This window comes from Canis lupus, chromosome 9 (assembly GCF_003254725.2).
Source record: "Canis lupus dingo isolate Sandy chromosome 9, ASM325472v2, whole genome shotgun sequence".
Taxonomy (NCBI): Eukaryota; Metazoa; Chordata; class Mammalia; order Carnivora; family Canidae; genus Canis; species Canis lupus.
In genome coordinates this window covers 22,013,812-22,031,557 of record NC_064251.1, presented here as the reverse complement: position 1 = coordinate 22,031,557, position 17,746 = coordinate 22,013,812, and the positions used below count along the sequence as shown (strand labels likewise).

The 17,746-nt window shown below is 54.8% G+C and overlaps 2 protein-coding genes across 7 annotated transcripts in view; both read left to right on the top strand.

Moving 5' to 3' along the window:
* Window positions 1–11,345, top strand: part of ODAD4 (outer dynein arm docking complex subunit 4) — a 26,363-nt gene extending 15,018 nt beyond the window's left edge. For 2 of the 5 annotated variants that reach the window (XM_049114703.1, XM_025440107.3), the window contains exons 10-12: window positions 2,730–2,830; window positions 5,386–5,470; window positions 7,806–8,516. In XM_049114703.1, the coding sequence (XP_048970660.1) occupies window positions 2,730–2,830; window positions 5,386–5,470; window positions 7,806–8,350 (731 nt within the window). In that variant the 3' untranslated portion in view covers window positions 8,351–8,516. Of the gene's footprint in view, window positions 1–2,729; window positions 2,831–5,385; window positions 5,471–7,805; window positions 8,517–11,211 lie in introns of those variants that run through there. The other 3 variants (XR_007413194.1, XR_007413193.1, XM_025440108.3) reach the window with 3 other exon arrangements.
* LOC112655268 (2',3'-cyclic nucleotide 3' phosphodiesterase) lies at window positions 9,943–17,746 on the top strand. Of its 2 annotated transcripts, none has more exons than XM_025440295.3 (4): window positions 9,943–10,091; window positions 11,212–11,881; window positions 14,731–14,870; window positions 16,266–17,746. In XM_025440295.3, exons 1-4 carry the CDS (start codon window positions 10,089–10,091, stop codon window positions 16,713–16,715), a joined length of 1,263 nt encoding a protein of 420 aa, XP_025296080.1. In that variant the 5' UTR covers window positions 9,943–10,088; the 3' UTR covers window positions 16,716–17,746. The 2 variants fall into 2 exon arrangements, with proteins under 2 accessions (XP_025296080.1, XP_025296079.1); XM_025440294.3 differs by lacking the exon at window positions 9,943–10,091 and adding an exon at window positions 10,129–10,258.

The following is a 17,746-nucleotide window of genomic DNA, read 5'->3' as shown; positions in this document are numbered from 1 at the left end:
GCATGTTATAATATCTAATTTTTTCTCAATAAAGTTGTAAAAAATAACCCAGCAAGGGATAGGGGTGAGCAGGAATAGATGAAACAGAGTTGGTGATATTTTGATAATTGTTGAAGGTGGATGATGAGTAGTAGGGGCTTGTATACTCCATCTACATTTGTGTATATTTGAAATATTTCATAATACAAAGTAAAAAAGGAAACTGCTGAGGCCACAGGTTAGTAAGCAGTGAGGCTGGGACTAGAGTCCAGTTCCCTGACCCCAGTGTGCAGCGGACCCCAAGGGAGGGAGGCGATGTGGCAGGGACTGGAGTCAAGGGCATCATCATTCATTATTCTTAGCACAAATACTTCCTTGGCACTTTTGAGGCACCAAGTGGGGCATTCAGTGGGGATAACCATTGGTAACCATTTCCTGCCTTCATGTCTGAGGAAATCGCTTTGAAGTAGAAACCTTAAGGATGCGGAACACCCTGCTGGCTCAGTGGTTCAGGGCATGATCCCAGAGTCTGGGGATTGAGTCCCACATCGGGCTCCCTGTAGGGAGCCTAATTCTCCCTCTGCCTGTGTCTCTGCCTCTCTTTCTCTGTGTTTCTCATGAATAAATACAATCTTAAAAAAAAAAAAAGAAAGAAAGAAACCTTAAGGATGAGAAGGCACCAACTATTCTAAAAGCTGAGGACAGCGCTTTCCAGCCAAAGGAACAGTGTGTAGAAGGTGGGGAGGAGTTTGGTGGATTTAAGAAGCTGAGGGAGGCCAGTGTCAGCCCAGGCCCCTGGGGGCCCTGAAGGTCTGGATGGGGGAGGGTGATGAGGAGCCAGATCCGCAGGGCTTCATGGGCCTCTTTACAAATCAGAGATTCTTCCCTAAAAGCACAAGTAGAGACAGCCATTGGAAGTTTAAACTGGGGGAAGCTGTGAACACTGGTGCTTTCCCTAGAACCCTTTCCTGTTCTTAGGAGGACATCAAGTAAGCTGAGAGGGAAATGCAATGTACCCCTCAGGGTCAATGTTGTCCTCAGTCTGCTCCTTTTTTTTTAAGATTGATTTATTGGAGCACTTGGGTGGTACAGTCCCTTAAGCATCCGACTTTTGGTTTCAGCTCAGGTCCTGATCTCAGAGGCCTGAGATTGAGCCCTGTGTCAGGCTCTGCTTTCAGCACAGAATTTGCTAAAGTTTCTCTCTCCCTCTTCTGCTGCCCCTCTCCACTGTGCACTTTCTCTCTCTCTCTCTCTAAAATAAATAAATAAATATTTAAAAATTACTTATTTATTTATTTTAGGGGAGGAGGAAACTTTAGCAGATTCCATGCTGAGCACTGAGCTCAACACAGGGCTCGACTCAGGCTCAGAAACCTTTGGCAGACACCTTGGGCAGTCAGTCAGCCAGTCAATGATTAGGTCCCAGCTCCAGCACTAACTAGGTGGGTGGGTGAGTGAGCTCGGACAGCTGCCACTTCCTCTCTGGGTTCAGCTTGTGCCAGTGTGGGGGCTAGATTCCAGCTGCTGGCCTGTGAGTCACATCCAGCCCTTTGGTATCTCTCTTGGCCTTCACAGCATGTTTGGGCAATTTGAATGAACAGTTTCAAAATATGGATGTCAGGACGCCTGGGTGGCGCAGTGGTTGAGTGTCTGCCTTTGGCTTGGGTTGTGATCCAGGGTCCTGGGATCGAGTCCCACATCAGGCTCCTCACTCCACGCAGGGAGCCTGCTTTTCCCTCTGCCTATGCCTCTGCCTCTCTCTCTGTGTCTCTCATGAATAAATAAAATCCTTATTTAAAAAAAAATAAATAGGGGGCAGCGCCGGTGGCACAGTGGTTTAGTGCCTGCCTTCAGCCCAGGGCGTGATCCTGGAGACCGGGGGTCGAGTCCCGTGTCGGGCTCCCTGCTTGGAGCCTGCTTCTCCCTCTGCCTGTGTCTCTGCCTGTGTGTGTGTGTGTGTGTGTGTGTGTGTGTGTGTGTGTTTCTCATGAATAAATAAATACATCTTTAAAATAAATAAAATGAAATAATTAAATAAAATATGGATTTCCAGGAGCACCTGGGTGGCTCAGTCAGTTAAGCATCCGACTCTTGATCTCAGCTCAGGCTTGATCTCAGGGTAATGAGTTCCAGCCCCATACTGGATGGAAAAAAAAATATATATATATATATACACATATATACAAATATGTGTGTATATGTATATATATATAAAATGTGTATATATATATGTGGTTTCCACTTTTTAAAGATTTTATTTATTTATTCATGAGAGACACAGAGAGAGGCAGAGACATAGGTAGAGGGAGAAGCAGGCTCCCTATGGAGAGCCTGATGCAGGACTCCATCCTAGGACCCTGGGATCATGACCTGAGCCAAAGGTGGACGCTCAACCACTGAACTATCCAGGCACCCCTGGATTTCCACTTCTGCAACAATTTTAAATTGGGGCAACATGGAATTGTCTCCCTGCCCTGGAGACACATGATTTGTGCACAGGCCCTACCCCAGACCCTTCTTTCCTCTCTGGCCTCTCTGAATGGCTTGCTGTCCAGACTCAGGCTCCCAGGTTCTGGTCCTTAGTGGTGAGATGGCTCAGAAATGTGATGGAAAGGGTGGTGGTAGGCAGCTCAGTACTGCTGCCCGAGGCCTGGGGCTTCTAACTGATCCTGGGAGGGGCCAGGCAGCCACATTGTGCAATACATAGTGTCACAATCTCCCTGTGCTGTGACCTCTTCCCTGCTCTCCAGTCAAGCTGAGAGACTTCGAGTCCGCGGTGAGCAACTTTGAGAAGGCCCTGGAGAGAGCGAAGCTGGTCCATAACAACGAGGCACAGCAGGCCATCATCAGCGTGAGCTGCCCACCCCACTGGGCGCTGGCTGTGGGGAGGGGGTGGCTGGGTCCTCAGGCTCACAGCCCCTCAGTCAGCCAGTCCCCGGGTATTTATTACCCACCAAGTGCAGGCCACATTCTAGGTGGGGTAGTGGCTTTCACACTCTGGCTATTGCTATCAGTTTATAAGGCAACCCAATATAACCTATTTTTATTTGAGATAAACAAACAATAGAAATGGAAGTTTTACAAGACATATTTACCTTTACTCTGTATGCTGATATTTCCCGTTATATTCTCCTATAGTTTCCATTTTATTTTCTTTTGTTTAATGCTGGTTGCAACTTCTTCAATTGATGTTAGGACTTGCATTTCGGAAAATGCTGTCCCCTCCAGGAGACAAGAAATACATTCAGTGTGACTGCCTCCCTCACATGCTTAGGGAGGCTCTAGAGCACTCAGCAAGACAGCCGCCACCACATGCTGCTATTTAGATTCAAATGAATGAAAAGGAAATAAAATTGAAAATTCACTTTCTCAGTCCCACAGTCACATTTCAAACCACTTGAAATGTGGCTGTCCCATAGCCGCAGGTGGCTTGTGGGTTCCAGAGAGTGTAGATCTGGAGGGTTCTCATGGTGGCAGAAATTTCTGTTGGACAGTTGCTGGCCTAGCTTCTGGAGGCAGAGACCAGAGATGAAGCCAGGGCAAGCCTGCAGGTGCACCAGATTTGCCACTGCTGCCAGAGCCGCTCCAGGCAGATACATACCCTCAGCAGGGGCAGCATGCTGACCTTACAGATGCACAGGCAGTTTGAGTGAATCTCCTGGCCTCCCACCTCCCACGCCCCCACCCCTAGGCTGCCCCATGTTGAAATTCCAGAGCTTCCCACCAGCACATAGCTGGACCCCAGTCAGTGTCTGCTGGTGTGAACTAAGCAGGGCTCTAGTCCTTGGGGAGCCTGCCCCCGTGGTTAAGAGAGGTCAGACATAATAACTAGGGGGCCCCACAAGGGGCATGGCCTCAGGGACCAGGCTGAAGGTTCAGCAGGTGCTTGGGAAAGAGAACAGGGACCCTGGGAAGTGACAGCTGAGGACGCTCCAGTTAGGTGGGCCTCATGCTGGCCTACGAAGGACCAGGCTGAGAAGGGGCAAGCGCGCTGAAAGCACAGGAAGCCATGGGCCCTGAGGTGTCTACAGGAGGCAGAAAAAGAGCCCCTGGGCCTGGATGCAAGGGCCAGCTTATGATGGCAGATGGAGCAGGACCACAGGACCCTAGACAGTTGGTAGACCAGCCTAGACCTGAAGGGTTGGGAGTGGCAGAGAGACCTGACCTACTCGGTTTTCTAGGATGTGAGCTCATGGTTTGTGAGGACCCCGGTGAGGCCATCTCTCTCCTGTTGTGGTGGGGAAATCGCTCCTGAGAGATTCCACCACGTGGCCGTCTGTGCTCTCCTTTCACCTGTCCCAGGGCAGCTTGGGTCGGGACTGCTGTCTTCTTCCTCAGTAGAGGGGTCAGCTCCCCAAGTGTGCACCTTGCCCTCCTGTGGAAAAGCGGTCCTTCACTGAAGTGCTGTGGCTGCCCCTCCTTTCGTACGCACCACCCCTCCCACTTAACGCCCTTCTGCGTGATCACCCTACAACCAGAGAGGGACAGCTCCGTAGTTCAACCCAGTAAATACTTGCTGACCGCAGGTTGGCTCTGAGCTGCCCAGCCCAAAGGTGACAGCTATGGTCCTGGCCCACAGGAAGCTTGCTGTCAGCAGGAAGGTTAAAATAAAAACCCCTTGTCCCTGACCAGGTACAACAGGTGTAAGAGTGAGAGCCCCCCGGTGGGCAAGGCAGGGCTGGGCTTTCTCAGCAAGAGAGGTCTGGGGTCACCTTGAAGGCTGGGCAGAGTTTTGAAAATGAGAGGCAGTGAGAAGCACCTGTTGTTATGGGCCCCTCATGAGACCAGGTTCCTGCCACCTCATCATCCTGGACTGGCAGCTCCAGGCGGGAAGGTATACTGGGGGAAGATCAATACCCCACAAGAGCATCCAAGGCCCCCGTGGTCTCTCTGTGGATGGTTCCCGAGTGCTAACCACTGCTCTGCCTGGAACAACAGGCGCACAGGCTGAGCCCCAGGCCGCCAGGGAACCTGCAGACACCTCAGGGCTCCCGGGAGACAGGCCAGCACCCTGGTCCCACCCAGCAGTGGGTTTCCAAGTCCCCTCCAGGGCTGGCTGCCTCACTGAGTGCTTTAAGGGCTTCACAATAGCTGGAGCCCAAAGAAGCTCCTAGTAAAGAGGCCAAAATGAGAAGACAAAAGGCAACTCTGAAATATCTAAGCCCAAAGAGGCCCATGTATCTCCTAGCTGCAGCTGTGTATCTCCTACCTCCTAGTGTAGCTAATTCCAGGTCCCTAAGTATAAATTAACCCCGGGGCAGAAGTTCAGAGAGGAGCCTGGGCAAATTGGGAGGGCAGCAAGGCTGGTGCAGAGCCCTGCCTTCTGGGGTTGGGGCTAGGGTGGAGAAAGGGAAGGTGTGGGTGCCATCACAGGTTAGGAGAGGTCACCAGCTTCTCCACCCACAGGCCTTGGACGATGCCAACAAGGGCATCATTGAAGAGCTGAAGAAAACTGACTACAGGGAGATGCTGAGAGAAAGGAGAGAGAGAGGTGAGCACCCAGAGGTGGCTGCAGGGTTCCTGCCTGTACTCCCCAGCAGTGCCTCCAATCCCGGGCTGGGATTCTGGCTGCAGGGTGCCCTGAGGCCCCAGCCTGCCCCTGGGTCAGAAGGAGGTCCAGCCCATCTTGGGCTGGTGTCCAAGTCCACGCTGACTGCCCTGAGAGGCCACTCCGGTATTTCTCCAGTTAGCTCATCAGATATTCATTAAGCACTTGTTATGCGCTGGGAAGGTGTGGGATTTGGGGAAGCCAGAGGTTTGGGGCCCCTGCCTCAGAGGAGTCCACAGCCCTGGGGCAAAGCCAGGAGATTTGAGTTGTCAGCAAAGGGGATCCTTGCGTGTGAGCACTGCTTGCTGCCTGGGAGGAATGGCTCTTCTGAGAGCACAAGCAGAGAACTCTGGCTATCTCTGGGGCCATCCAGAAGGCTCCAAAGAGGAAGAATCATCTGCTTCAGCCTCCAAAAAATGCCCCAGGGTTTTCCAGGCTCGGAGTGGAAGAGGGAGGGCATTACAGCAGAGAACAGCAGGAACAAAGACATGGTGGCAGGATGACAGTAACTTAGACTTTGGGGGCCTCTTCCTGCATACTTGGCACAAGGATAAGCATCAGATAGGAATGATTCGCTCAGTCCTCACCACTCTAGAAGGTAGGTACTGGTTTTGGGGGTCAGTGGAAGCCAAGTGAGGTTGGGTGACCTGTCTGGGCCACACGGCTGTCTGACTTGGAGCCACATTGTCCTCTGCTGGGTGCTACTGCTCTCCTGGGCCTGTGTGGGTAGGGCATGCAGTGATCTGACCTCCAGGGAGTAAAGAAGCCTTTGACATCCCCCTGTCCCACCCAGCTCCAGGATAGGGTATGGGAAAAGGTGGCGGCTGGGAGGACCCCAGGCCCCACAGGAGTCAGCGGGGATGGGCCCCAGGAGATGGGGTGATGAGAGGCTGTTCTCCACTCAGTGCCTCCTCTATGCCAAGCTCTCTTCTAAGGGCTTTATATATGCTGACCTGTCTGATTCCTCCAAGAACACTATGAAATAAGTATTGATAAGGATTACTAATGTTTTGGATGAGGACACAGAGGCAAAAGTCCCACAGAAGCTTCCAGTCTCAGGCAGCCTGGCCTAAAACCGGGGCTTCCACCTTGGTTCTACAGTTTCTGCGTGCTGGGCTCTGGCGTAATCCTCCAGCAGCCAGGCATGGAAAGGCTGCGAGGCCTAGGCTCCGTGTTCCCTGGGGGACAGCGCCCCCTCCAGGCACCTACGCTGAAGTCCTCTCTCCTCTCTGATCCAGGCACAGCAGCAGCAGCGGGAAACTGGGTGTGAGGTTTCTGGGTATCCCAGCAGCCAGATGCCAGCCTTTTCTTACCCAGCGCCTGTCACGTGGTGGCTGGAGCTCCTCAGGGAGGGAATCTGCCTCTGCTCCCATGTCCTTAGAGCTGCTCTCAGGATCCACGGAGGCAAGAGATGTGAAGAGATACAGCAAGGAAAGGGCAGAAGCTCACCGTGGCTCCCCATTCCCTTGGCAGGCTGTGTGCTGGGGAGGTGTCCTGAAAACTCACTGGGAAGGCCTCGCAGCCGCAGCAGCTGCTGGGCACTTCCCTCCCAGAATGGCAGGTGGCAGCATTGCCTAGGTCTTCGTCGCCACATGGTGGCCTTGTCCCTGCTGTGAATTTAGAGCCCCTGTGGGCATCATAGAGACCAGGGACTTCCAAAAAGAGAGTATAGGGGAAACTCAGGAGGCCACTGTGACTTTTCTCTGTAGCTCATAAAAACATGGAACAAGGATCCTTTTGATCGTAAAAATAGCTCTCCACCTGAACTTCCTGCTAAGACGCTGCTCATATTTTGATAGGGAACCTCCTAATAAATGATGAATGTACTTCCCAGAGACAAAGAGTAATGCCGAATGAGGATGCTGGAGAAAAGAACCCCTCTGTCGTTTCCCAGCACCTGTGTTATTTTTCATAGGTAAAGCGAATGTGCTCTGAGAGCAGACCATCCTGGGTTCAAATTCTGGCCCTGCCATTTATTCAACCTGCAGTGCGACCACTGGCTGTGATTTCTCTGTCATCAGTTTCATGTCCTCTGACTATGAACTCAAATCCCTGACACTATGCCGTTAATTCCATGACCACTGCACAGCATCACCTCTGCAGCCTGCTTGATGCCTGGAACAGGGCTGATGCTCAGGAAACAATGACTCCCTATCTCTGCTTTTGGAAAGACGTGCTCTCTCTCAGAAACACAGGCCCCCATGGGTTGAGGTGCCACCAAACCCAGAGATGGACAAAGTTTTACTTTTCTTCTTCTTTCCTTTCTCTTGTGTTTCAGAAGAGGCCACTGAATTAGAAAGTCTGAGAGTGGCAGCAAAGGAGAAGGAAAGCGTGAAAAGAGGGAGAGACGAGCTGGAGAAGGTGGTGAAGCACTGGGAGCGAGAGCCAGCTGAGAGTGAGAAAGAGACAGAAGATGAACTGTCTCAGGAGACTCTGAAGGTCGCAGTGAGTGAACAAGAAGAAAACAGGCAGAGAGAAGCACAGGAAGCCAGCTCTTTCAGAACAGGGCCAGGAGCCACCAGGCAAGACTCAGGAGACGTTGCCAAGATAGTGTCCAGAGACCTGGGTGAAGGAGGAGCGGGAGAGGCAGACAGGAAGCCGTTAGAAGTGACCAGAATGGAATCAAGAGAAATTTACAGGAGGCCTTCAGAGCTGGACCAGAAACCCTCAGGAGAATTAAGCAGAAGGGAATCAGAAGAACTGGAGAGGAGGGTTTCAGAAGCCAGCAAAAAAGAGTCAGAAGAAGCAGAGAAAATAGAACTGGGAGAAACAGCGGAAGTGACAATGGCAGAAAATGGTGAAGATATGGAAAAAGAAAGATGAATGAAGCAGCAGGCCTCAGGACCAGGGACCTCGGGGGGCTTATTTGACTGGGCTTTCCAGCTAAGATTTGCCTTTAATTGGAGAACATGTGGACTGGGCTCTGCAGGTCACCTTGGCCTCTTTCTGTTAGTTTTCCCTTTAAATAGATACCTTTCACTCTTACAAACCTTGAGTCTGTCATTTTGCCGCCCTCACAAGAGTCCTCAAGAATGATGAGCCAATTGGGGGTACCACTTTCCAGGCAGAACTCTGACCTTAGCGGCAGCTGGGTGGCTCAGTGGTTGAGTGTCTGCCTTTGGCTCAGGTTGTGGTCCTGGGGTCCTGGGATCGAGTCTTGCATCGGGCTCCCCACAGGGAGCCTGCTTCTCCTGCCTATGTCTCTGCCTCTCTGTGTGTGTCTCTCATGAATAAACAAAAAGTCTTTAAAAAAAAAAATCTGACTTTACCCTGACCAGGTGATAAACACAGACGCCAAGCCAAGCAAGGCCTGACCTGAAGTGTGATCAAGGTGGGAAATGTGGTCCTCTTCCCCAGGCCTGTCCAAGGACCTCATGGAACAAATGAGAGGGGTGCTAAAAGAAAGTTGTTCAGGATGATGAAGTCAACAGGTTAGCTCCAAGGAACCAGGTTAGCTTAAAGAGGGGAGGAAAAGGAAAGAAAAGCCTGGGAGTGGAGGCATGTGTGCACAACCACTGGCCATTGCTTCATCTTGCTGAGTGTCTGCTGTGGTCAGGGCACGGTGTGGGGCTTTATGGAAGAAATGATGATGGGACAACACGCTGAAGCCTGGAAGGCCCAGTGACATGAATGCTGGCACTCACAGGGGCATTGCGCTCCAGCAGCCCAGAGGAAGCAAGCTCCTGTCCCAGAAGAGGGAGCGTCCGCAGTGGGAGTGGCGGCTAGACCCTTCCTGCGGCACCTCGGGCGGTACAGTCCAGTAAATGGGCTCCGTAAGCAAGTGGGTTTCGTCCTCTGCAGAATGGGTATCTACCTCCGGGGTTGGTGGGAGGCTCCTAAGAGGGCTTAGCACAGCACTTGGTATGCGGGACGCTCTCCAAAATCCAACCGACCTTTCGGTGGCTTCGCAGAGGAGGTGGTGGCTCAACAGGTGCCGCAGAGGATGAGCTAGGATTTTACTACATTATTCATCTGTCCATCCCGGCTACTCCATCTTCAGTCCCTGGAAGGAAGGGTTAGGACTGAAGTTCGTACCGGGCTCCCACTAACAGGCGAGTGAGGCATGTCAGATGCACCGTTTCACGGGGCACCAAGAAACTCAGTAAACAACATATAACGTGCTTTTAACGTAATTTTGTTAAAGACACCACGCAAAAAACCCCATGATGAATATCAAAATTTTAAATAAAGACAGGAGCTGACCTTGCATGACCCCGCCTCCCTGGCCCCATCCCAGCCCCGACGCGGGGCGGGAGAAATGGGGCCGCCCCGGTCTTGTCTAGGGTTCCCGGGGAACTCTGCGGGGCTAGCTTGCGGCCCGGGCGGGACGCGCCCCGCGCCCCGCGCCGGGTCAGTTTCGGGTTTCGATTCGCCGCGCCTGCGCGGAGGGGCCCGCGCCCGCCCCGCCCCCGCCCCGCCGCGCGCCCCGCCCCCGCCCCGGGCTATGTAAGGCGGCCCCGCGGGGGGTCGCGCCACCGCTGGGCTCCGTGTCCCTCCGCGCAGGCGGGCGGCCCCGGAGAGCTAGTGGCTGCCGAGGAGGCCGCGGCGGCGCCCCCTCATCATGGTGAGCGGGGTGAGCGGGGTGAGCGGGCGCAGGGCGGCGGGCCGGGGAAGCACCCCCACGGAAGACGGGAGTTCGGGGGGATTTTCGGGAGGAAGTGGCATATGCAAATGAGGACCCGAGGTTCCGGAGCTGAGCTCTGGCTCTCGGGGCGTCGGGTGCCGCCTGAGGTAGGGGAGGCCCGGGCGGAGCGGGGAGCGGGCACGGCCGCCGGAGGAGGGCAGGGCCGGGCGCCCGGGAGCTCGGCCCGCCGGGTCCGGGGCGGGGGGGGCGGGGGGGGGGCGGGGCGGGCACCCCTCGCCGCCTCCCGCGCCGGGGCCCCGTCGGAGAAAAGCCAGCGCGGCGCTTCCTGCAACAGGTGTCGTCACCTAGGGCGGGAGAGCACGTGGCTCCGAGAGGTGCCGCGGACGCACAGCAAAGCGGTGGGGCGGAGCGGGACGCAGGTGCCCTGGGCCGCCCGGGCCTGGGGCAGGCACAAAGACCACGACTTTGTGGGGGGCCGGGGGCGGAGGAGGAGGTGGCAGGCGTGGTGAATGAGGCCCTTTGTCCGGCGCTCTCCCGCCCTGCCCCCCACCAGCCCTTCTGTGGGACCATTGTCCCCCCCCATCCCAGACAAGAGAGTATTATCTGTCCCTGCCCCTGCTGGGGGAGGGGAGGCAGTCTTTGGGTAACCCTCCTCCACCCCCACCGTCCTCTGCACACCCAGAGCCCAGGCAGCTGTGGCTTTGCCCAGACGTAGCAGCCCCACCTCCAAAGAGGTCATCCTTAATAGGTGCCAAGAATATAAAGTTAGGGTCCACTCCCAGAACCACAGGCATGCGCTTGCAGCGCACTTTCCCTTGAGAGGTGGCAGCAGTGGGGGACCCTTGAAGCTACAGCTCTGAGCAGGGGCAGTTCAGAGTTTAGGAAGGCTCCGAGGAGGTCTCCCCTCCCTCCTCTGCGACCAGGAGCAGCTGGCGGCCACACAGGACAGAGGAGAGGGTCGGCTCCTCGGCTTGGGAAGGCGCCCACAGCTCCGGGGGCACCTATAACTCAGGGCTGGGAGGCCGGAGTCAAGGGGGCAACACCGGTGGGGTGGCCTCGAGTGAGCTGGCTGACACCTGCCCATTCCCTCCTCACACAGAACAGAAGCTTCTCCCGAAAGAGCCACGCGTTCCTGCCCAAGATCTTCTTCCGCAAAATGTCATCCTCGGGGGCCAAGGACAAGCCAGAGCTGCAGTTTCCTTTCCTGCAGGACGAGGAGACGGTGGCCACGCTGCAAGAGTGCAAGACGCTCTTCATCTTGCGCGGCCTGCCGGGGAGCGGCAAGTCCACCCTGGCCCGCGTCATCGTGGACAGGTACCGAGATGGCACCAAGATGGTGTCCGCCGACGCCTACAAGATCACCCCCGGCGCGCGAGGAGACTTCTCTGAGGAGTACAAGCGGCTGGACGAGGACCTGGCCGCCTACTGCCGCCGGGACGTGCGGGTCCTGGTGCTGGATGACACCAACCACGAGCGGGAGCGGCTGGAGCAGCTCTTCGAGCTGGCCGACCAGTACCAGTACCAGGTGGTGCTGGTGGAGCCCAAGACGGCGTGGCGGCTGGACTGCGCCCAGCTCAAGGAGAAGAACCAGTGGCAGCTGTCGGCCGACGAGCTCAAGAAGCTGAAGCCGGGGCTGGAGAAGGACTTCCTGCCGCTCTACTTCGGCTGGTTCCTGACCAAGAAGAGTTCCGAGAGCCTCCGCAAAGCCGGCCAGGCCTTCCTGGAGGAGCTGGGGAATCACAAGGCCTTCAAGAAGGAGCTGCGACACTGTAGGTGGTGGGGCCGGGGCCCGGGGAGGGCGCAGAGGGTCGGCCTCATCCCTAAGCCCCCCTCGTCTGTGCGCCCGGGACTGGCCGTTCTCACAGCGTGGCCGGCAGGTGGAGGCCCACCTGGGGCGAGGCAGAGCTGCCTCACGGTGGAGGTGGAGGCGCAGGGGGACGTGGGGAGAGCTGCTTCCCAGGGCCCCCCTCCTCCGCGCCGCCCTCCCCGCTGGATGGAGAGCACTGTCTCTGGGGTCAGGGGGGAAAACACATTCCTGGCATCACAGGAAGCGTGTCCATGTTTCATACAACCTGAGAGGAAGAACCTGGTGCCGTGTGTCTAGCTTGTGTTTAGCCCAGAGCCATCTTTCTGAAATGAAGTATTCCAGAGGGGCACCCAGCCGGCCTAGTGGGTAGAGCCTGATCTTGGGGTTGTCAGTTCCAGCCCCATGTCAGGTATAAAGATTAGTTTAAAAAAATAAACTTAGGGATCCCTGGGTGGCGCAGCGGTTTGGCGCCTGCCTTTGGCCCAGGGCGCGATCCTGGAGACCCGGGATCGAATCCCACATCGGGCTCCCGGTGCATGGAGCCTGCTTCTCCCTCTGTCTGTGTCTCTGCCTCTCTCTCTCTCTCTCTCTCTCTCTCTCTCTCTCTCTGTGACTATCATAAATAAATTAAAGTTAAAAAAAAATAAAATAAAAATAAAAATAAAAAAATAAACTTAATGGGCATCTGGGTGGCTTAATCCAACTCTTGGCTTTGGCTCAGGTCATGATCTTGGGATGGTGAGATGGACCTCTGCGTGGGGCTCCGTGTTGGGCGTGGAGCATGCTTAAGATTCTCTCTCCTCTCCCTCCACCATTCCCTACCTCGCTCTCTTAAATAAATAAATTAATTAAAATAACTTAAAAAAATTCCACAGAATCTTAAGCTGCAAAATAGTCAGAGCTAGGAGTATTGGGACTTCCCTGGGTATGGGTCCCAGGTCTCAGACTGCCAGTGCACCTCCTGTGGCCTCCTACAGCTCCAGAGAACAGCTTCCCACCTGGTCCAGGCCCCTCATTTTCAGATGGGAAAACACTGAGAAGGGGTATGGGATCTGCCCAGGGCCACAGCGAGAGCCCTGGACACTGTCAACTCTAGCAGGGCCCTCCCCAAATTGGGTTGGACCTCTCCTGACAAGGGCAGTTTGAGCCAGTGAATAGGGTAGGTTTGGGATAGGGTTTGGTGGCCTTTACTGTCCTATAGTGGCCTCTTAGGGGTATGTCATCCACTAATCCATCTATTCCTTTTCTTTTTTTATTTTTTTTATTTATTCATGATAGTCACACAGAGAGAGAGAGAGAGGCAGAGACATAGGTAGAGGGAGAAGCAGGCTCCATGCACCGGGAGCCCGACGTGGGATTCGATCCCAGGTCTCCAGGATCGTGCCCTGGGCCAAAGGCAGGCGCCAAACCGCTGCGCCACCCAGGGACCCCTCCATCTATTCCTTTAACAAATTTTTTTTTTTATTTTTTTTTAAATTTATTTATGATAGTCACAGAGAGAGAGAGAGAGAGAGAGGCAGAGACACAGGCAGAGGGAGAAACAGGCTCCATGCACCGGGAGCCCGACGTGGGATTCGATCCCGGGTCTCCAGGATCCCGCCCTGGGCCAAAGGCAGGCGCCAAACCGCTGCGCCACCCAGGGATCCCATCCTTTAACAAATTTTAGATTATCCTCCTACTTGCAGTATCCCCACCCGTATTCCTGTGTGGCTCAGGGGCAAAATTTGTGCCTGGATATGTGCTCAGAGAACTCTTGTTGGCCACTAAAGCTGGAACCCTGGGAACCAGGGAGCTGTGACTCCTGCAGTGACGTTGTCCAGGCGTGAGCCCTGTACCTGGAATTTCTTGGCAGAAAAGCACCCCGTAGGGCTCCAGGTTAGAGTTGGTGGCTCTGCCTTGTGGGGTGACTGCCTTTTGAAGCTGCCTTTACCATTAAAAATTGCAACCCTTTCCTGCCTAGGACACAACAGGAGAAATGTAATGGGCGTGCTCTCAGAGCAGACTCTCCCTCCGCCTGGAGGGTGAGTGACATCCTCCTAGGGACTCAACTCTGAGAGTAAAGAGGACAGATCTAGTGGCTCAAACTGGCCACAGGCCTGGAGCCAGGCAGTTGAAGTCATGGATACTTCAGGTCTCGCCAAGTATCCTCTCGTTATATTCCAAGACCCTTCCTACTCTGGGCCCTTGGTAGGCTCTCAGCCCATCAGACAGGCTTGAAAGGTACGTGTCACAGTGACTGGGTAACTTCTCGTCCTGTTAGGCCCGAGTGAAAGGGGGCACTCCTAGGTTCCCCCGGGGACCCTGGGAACATGGGTGTGTGGTCACCCTAATGGTACTTGATTGACAGATAAGTGTCGGTCACCTGCCCCAGGCCAAAGGACTTGTAAGTGGGCTGGAATGTCACTTCCTGACTTCTTCCATCCTACCACGATGGCTCCAACAGCCTTAGGCCTTTCTACCCCATTTTTCATGACTCGCTTCCCTCTTCTAAATATGTAGCTAATAAAGCCAAAATTCCCTTGGCCTGAGCTGCCTATTCTCTGGGTTACGAGCACCTTAGTTCTCAAGTCCGGAAAAGAGGTGTAAAAATCTACAAGTCGTGAAACCAGGGAATTGAGAGGCCTTTTCGTAACTCTGATGTGGCTGTTGGTTTGACCACCTAATGAAGGAGTGAATTATGGTGGATTGCTGGAGAACTCAGGCTTGATGTCCAGTTTTTTTTTCCTTGGAGTCCCCGTTGTCTTGGTGAGTGGTATTGGGCTGGTAGCCCCTGCTCTCCTGCCCTGACGGCCCCACTCTCTCCCCCTGCAGTTGTCTCTGGGGATGAGCCCAGAGAGAAGATTGAGCTGGTCACCTACTTTGGGAAGAGACCCCCAGGCGTGCTGCACTGCACAACCAAGTTCTGTGACTACGGGAAGGCTGCCGGGGCAGACGAGTATGCCCAGCAGGATGTGAGTGCTCCCTGGGGACTCCTGGCTGAGGTGGGGCAAGGGCAGGGTCTTCTGGAGATGGGGGCTGGCTCAAGGCAGGGCCCAGACACAAGACAGCCTCCCAAGAAAAAATGGCACCTCCTGCTCCAGCTCGCCCCTCCATAGGCTCTGCTGCGCAGATGGTCAGCTGCCCTTTCTACCCGCCACCGCCCCCAGTACTGTGCATTCGCCCCCAAGGCCTGCCCACCAGTGCCTTTCACATCCGCAGACGGAGGGCGGGCAGCAGGCTCCTGCTCTGGCCTCTCCAAGCCTGTGTTGAGTTTCCCTGGGAACCTGGTGCTCTGAGGTCCCTGTCCCCGGGTCCCAGGCCTGGCCTTGCCTTGGAGTAGGGCGCATTGAGGGATAGTGAGGCTTCTTGGCTTTGGGGTGCCACGCTTTTCCCTCCCACTCAGCCGTTCTCTCCTGTCTGCCGCCTCTGATGCATGCTCCTTAAGCAGCAGGCATGTGGCCTGGGTGCGCACTGGTCTCCAGCTTTCCGGGGTGTGGCCTTCTCAGCCAGGCCTTCCTCCAGCTCTCCACCTGTCTCCCCCACTTGTCTGCTAGGTTAATGCAGGGCCGTTTTATTGATTGTTCATTGGTTTCCCCCACTTGCATTTTTTAGTTTGTCTTTACTGTAGTATTCATGGCACCTAGCGTAGCTGCATGAGGGACTATGTAACACTGGCTGCTACCATCTCAACCATCCGTGTGCCCAGCAGTACTTTTTAAGCACCTGTTAGGCACCCGGCACAAGGGATTGTGAGCAAAAATAGAGACACTTTTATGGTTGGTTGGGAGAGATGGTCTTTCTCAGAAAATCAGATTTAATCGGATCTGATTAGTGTGAGCTGATGTAAACCAAGGTGTACAAGGTGGATTTTGATCAGAGGCACTTATTTCTGACCTCAGCTTGTCGTCTGGGATATTGCCTGGGCTCTATGGTGGCTTTTACCAGGCTGAGCTGAGTAGTAATGACAGTAGCACTTGTCACATGCCTGTCACTGTTCTAGAATCTTCACCCAGACACTCATTTCATCCAGACACTGGGGTAGGTTCTAGTATCACCCCTGTGTAATGAGCCAATGCAGAGAGGTTAAGTGGCTTGCTCGAAGCCCTGCAGCTAGTAGGTGGGGAGCCAGGATGAGTTCAGGAAGCCTGGCTTTCAGCTCCCGGTGTCCAGCACCATTGGCACCTCCACTTTCTCACATCAGCCTGATGGGGGCAGCAGAAAGATGTCCTCTCACAACACAGGCTGTGCGCAGCTTTTACCCGAGTATTCTACTCAGTGGTGTCCACCTCTGCTAAGCCCACTCTTGGTCAACTGTCTGCTCCAGGGGCTACCACCTCTAGCTTAGGGCTGTCATTCTGTCCCTGCAGGTGGTGAAGAAGTCTTACTGCAAGGCCTTCACGCTGACCATCACTGCCCTCTTTGTGACGCCCAAGACTGCTGGAGCCCGGGTGGAGCTGAGCGAGCAGGAGCTGCCATTGTGGCCAAATGACGTGGACAAGCTGTCCCCTTCCGACAGCCTGCCCCGGGGAAGCCGGGCTCACATCACCCTCGGCTGTGCGGGTGACGTGGAGCCCGTGCAGACGGGCATTGACCTCCTGGAGATTGTGCGGCAGGAGAAGGGGGGCAGCCGAGGTGAGGAGGTGGGTGAGCTAAACCGGGGCAAACTCTACTCCTTGGGCAATGGGCGCTGGCTGCTGAGCCTGGCCAAGAAGCTAGAGGTCAGGGCCATCTTCACGGGGTACTACGGGAAGGGCAAACCTGTGCCCACGCACGGCAGCCGCAAGGGAGGCGCCTTGCAGTCCTGCACCATCATCTGAGTGTTCTCACCGCTGTCAGCCCCCCGGTCTAGAAGAGAAGTGGGGGGAGAGGGAAGCATGCCTTCTGCTTGATCTTTAGGAAATTTTTTTTTTTTTTTTTTACTCAAAGTTAACCGTTCCGTAACTTTTTAAAAACTTGTAGCTTCTCCTGCCCACCCTTGTCCCCTCTTAACACCCAAGCTTTCAACATTAGAGGGGTGTGGGGGAGCGCCATTCAGGAACCCAGAGCGAAGCTGACAAGGCTGAGCTAGCCTGGGCCTGGAGCCGCAGCCACAACCTCAAGCCCTGCTGCCTGTCCCAGGTGCCCCTGCCCCAAGCTGGCTAGCGCAGAGAGATGCCCCAGAGCTGCATGTCCCCACAGGGTGGTCACTGCGTCCATGGGAACTGGAGAGGGTGGGAGGGATCCCTGGGCTTTGACCCTGGATCTTAATCATTACAGCCCCATGGTAGGCTGGGGCTTCTTACCAGGGTAGAAAAGAGAGGTGGGGGGGTTCATCCCACCTTCAGTCCTAAGTGCCTGTCCCCTCCTCCTCCACACTATAACTAGGGAATAGTTTGACAAGTAGGGAAGAAAAGAGAAGAATAAGCAACAGCCACATCCCAGTTGGCTATTGGTCTCGCCCCAGGCAGGGGACAGGCTGGCCATCCTGTGCAGTGGTGTGGCTGTGTCATCGGGATGGGAAGATGGAGGCCAGAGCAAGTACCTTGGTGGGGAAGCTCCCATCTTGCCGTCTGCCGGGTCCAGCTTGCCTCCTCCACAGGGGGCCAGTGGGTGGGGACCAAGCGCCAACAGAGTGGCCCTCTGGCTGGTGAGGACCACGCCCCAGCTAGTGCCTCTGGGAAGGGGTTTTTAACATTGGTACATGTGCTGTGGTTTCTGGGGTGCCTTCCACTGCCCACTGCTCAGTAACAGGGCCTTGCTAATCGGGTTGTCACTGGACGAAAGTGCTTGAGATTTAAGTTACTATCCTGGCTTTGCCCAACCTCAGTGACTTGTAAGACTGACCGTGAAATAAACCGTGTTAATCCTG

Excerpts from the sequence above, each read along its gene's own strand:
- LOC112655268 (XM_025440294.3), top strand. The coding sequence starts at position 10,193 with ATGCAAATGAGGACCCGAGGTTCCGGAGCTGAGCTCTGGCTCTCGGGG. Across the intron at positions 10,259-11,211 it reads GGCGTCGGGTGCCGCCTGAG|AACAGAAGCTTCTCCCGAAA; the intron begins GTAGGGGAGGCC and ends CTCCTCACACAG. Across the intron at positions 14,871-16,265 it reads ACGAGTATGCCCAGCAGGAT|GTGGTGAAGAAGTCTTACTG; the intron begins GTGAGTGCTCCC and ends CTGTCCCTGCAG.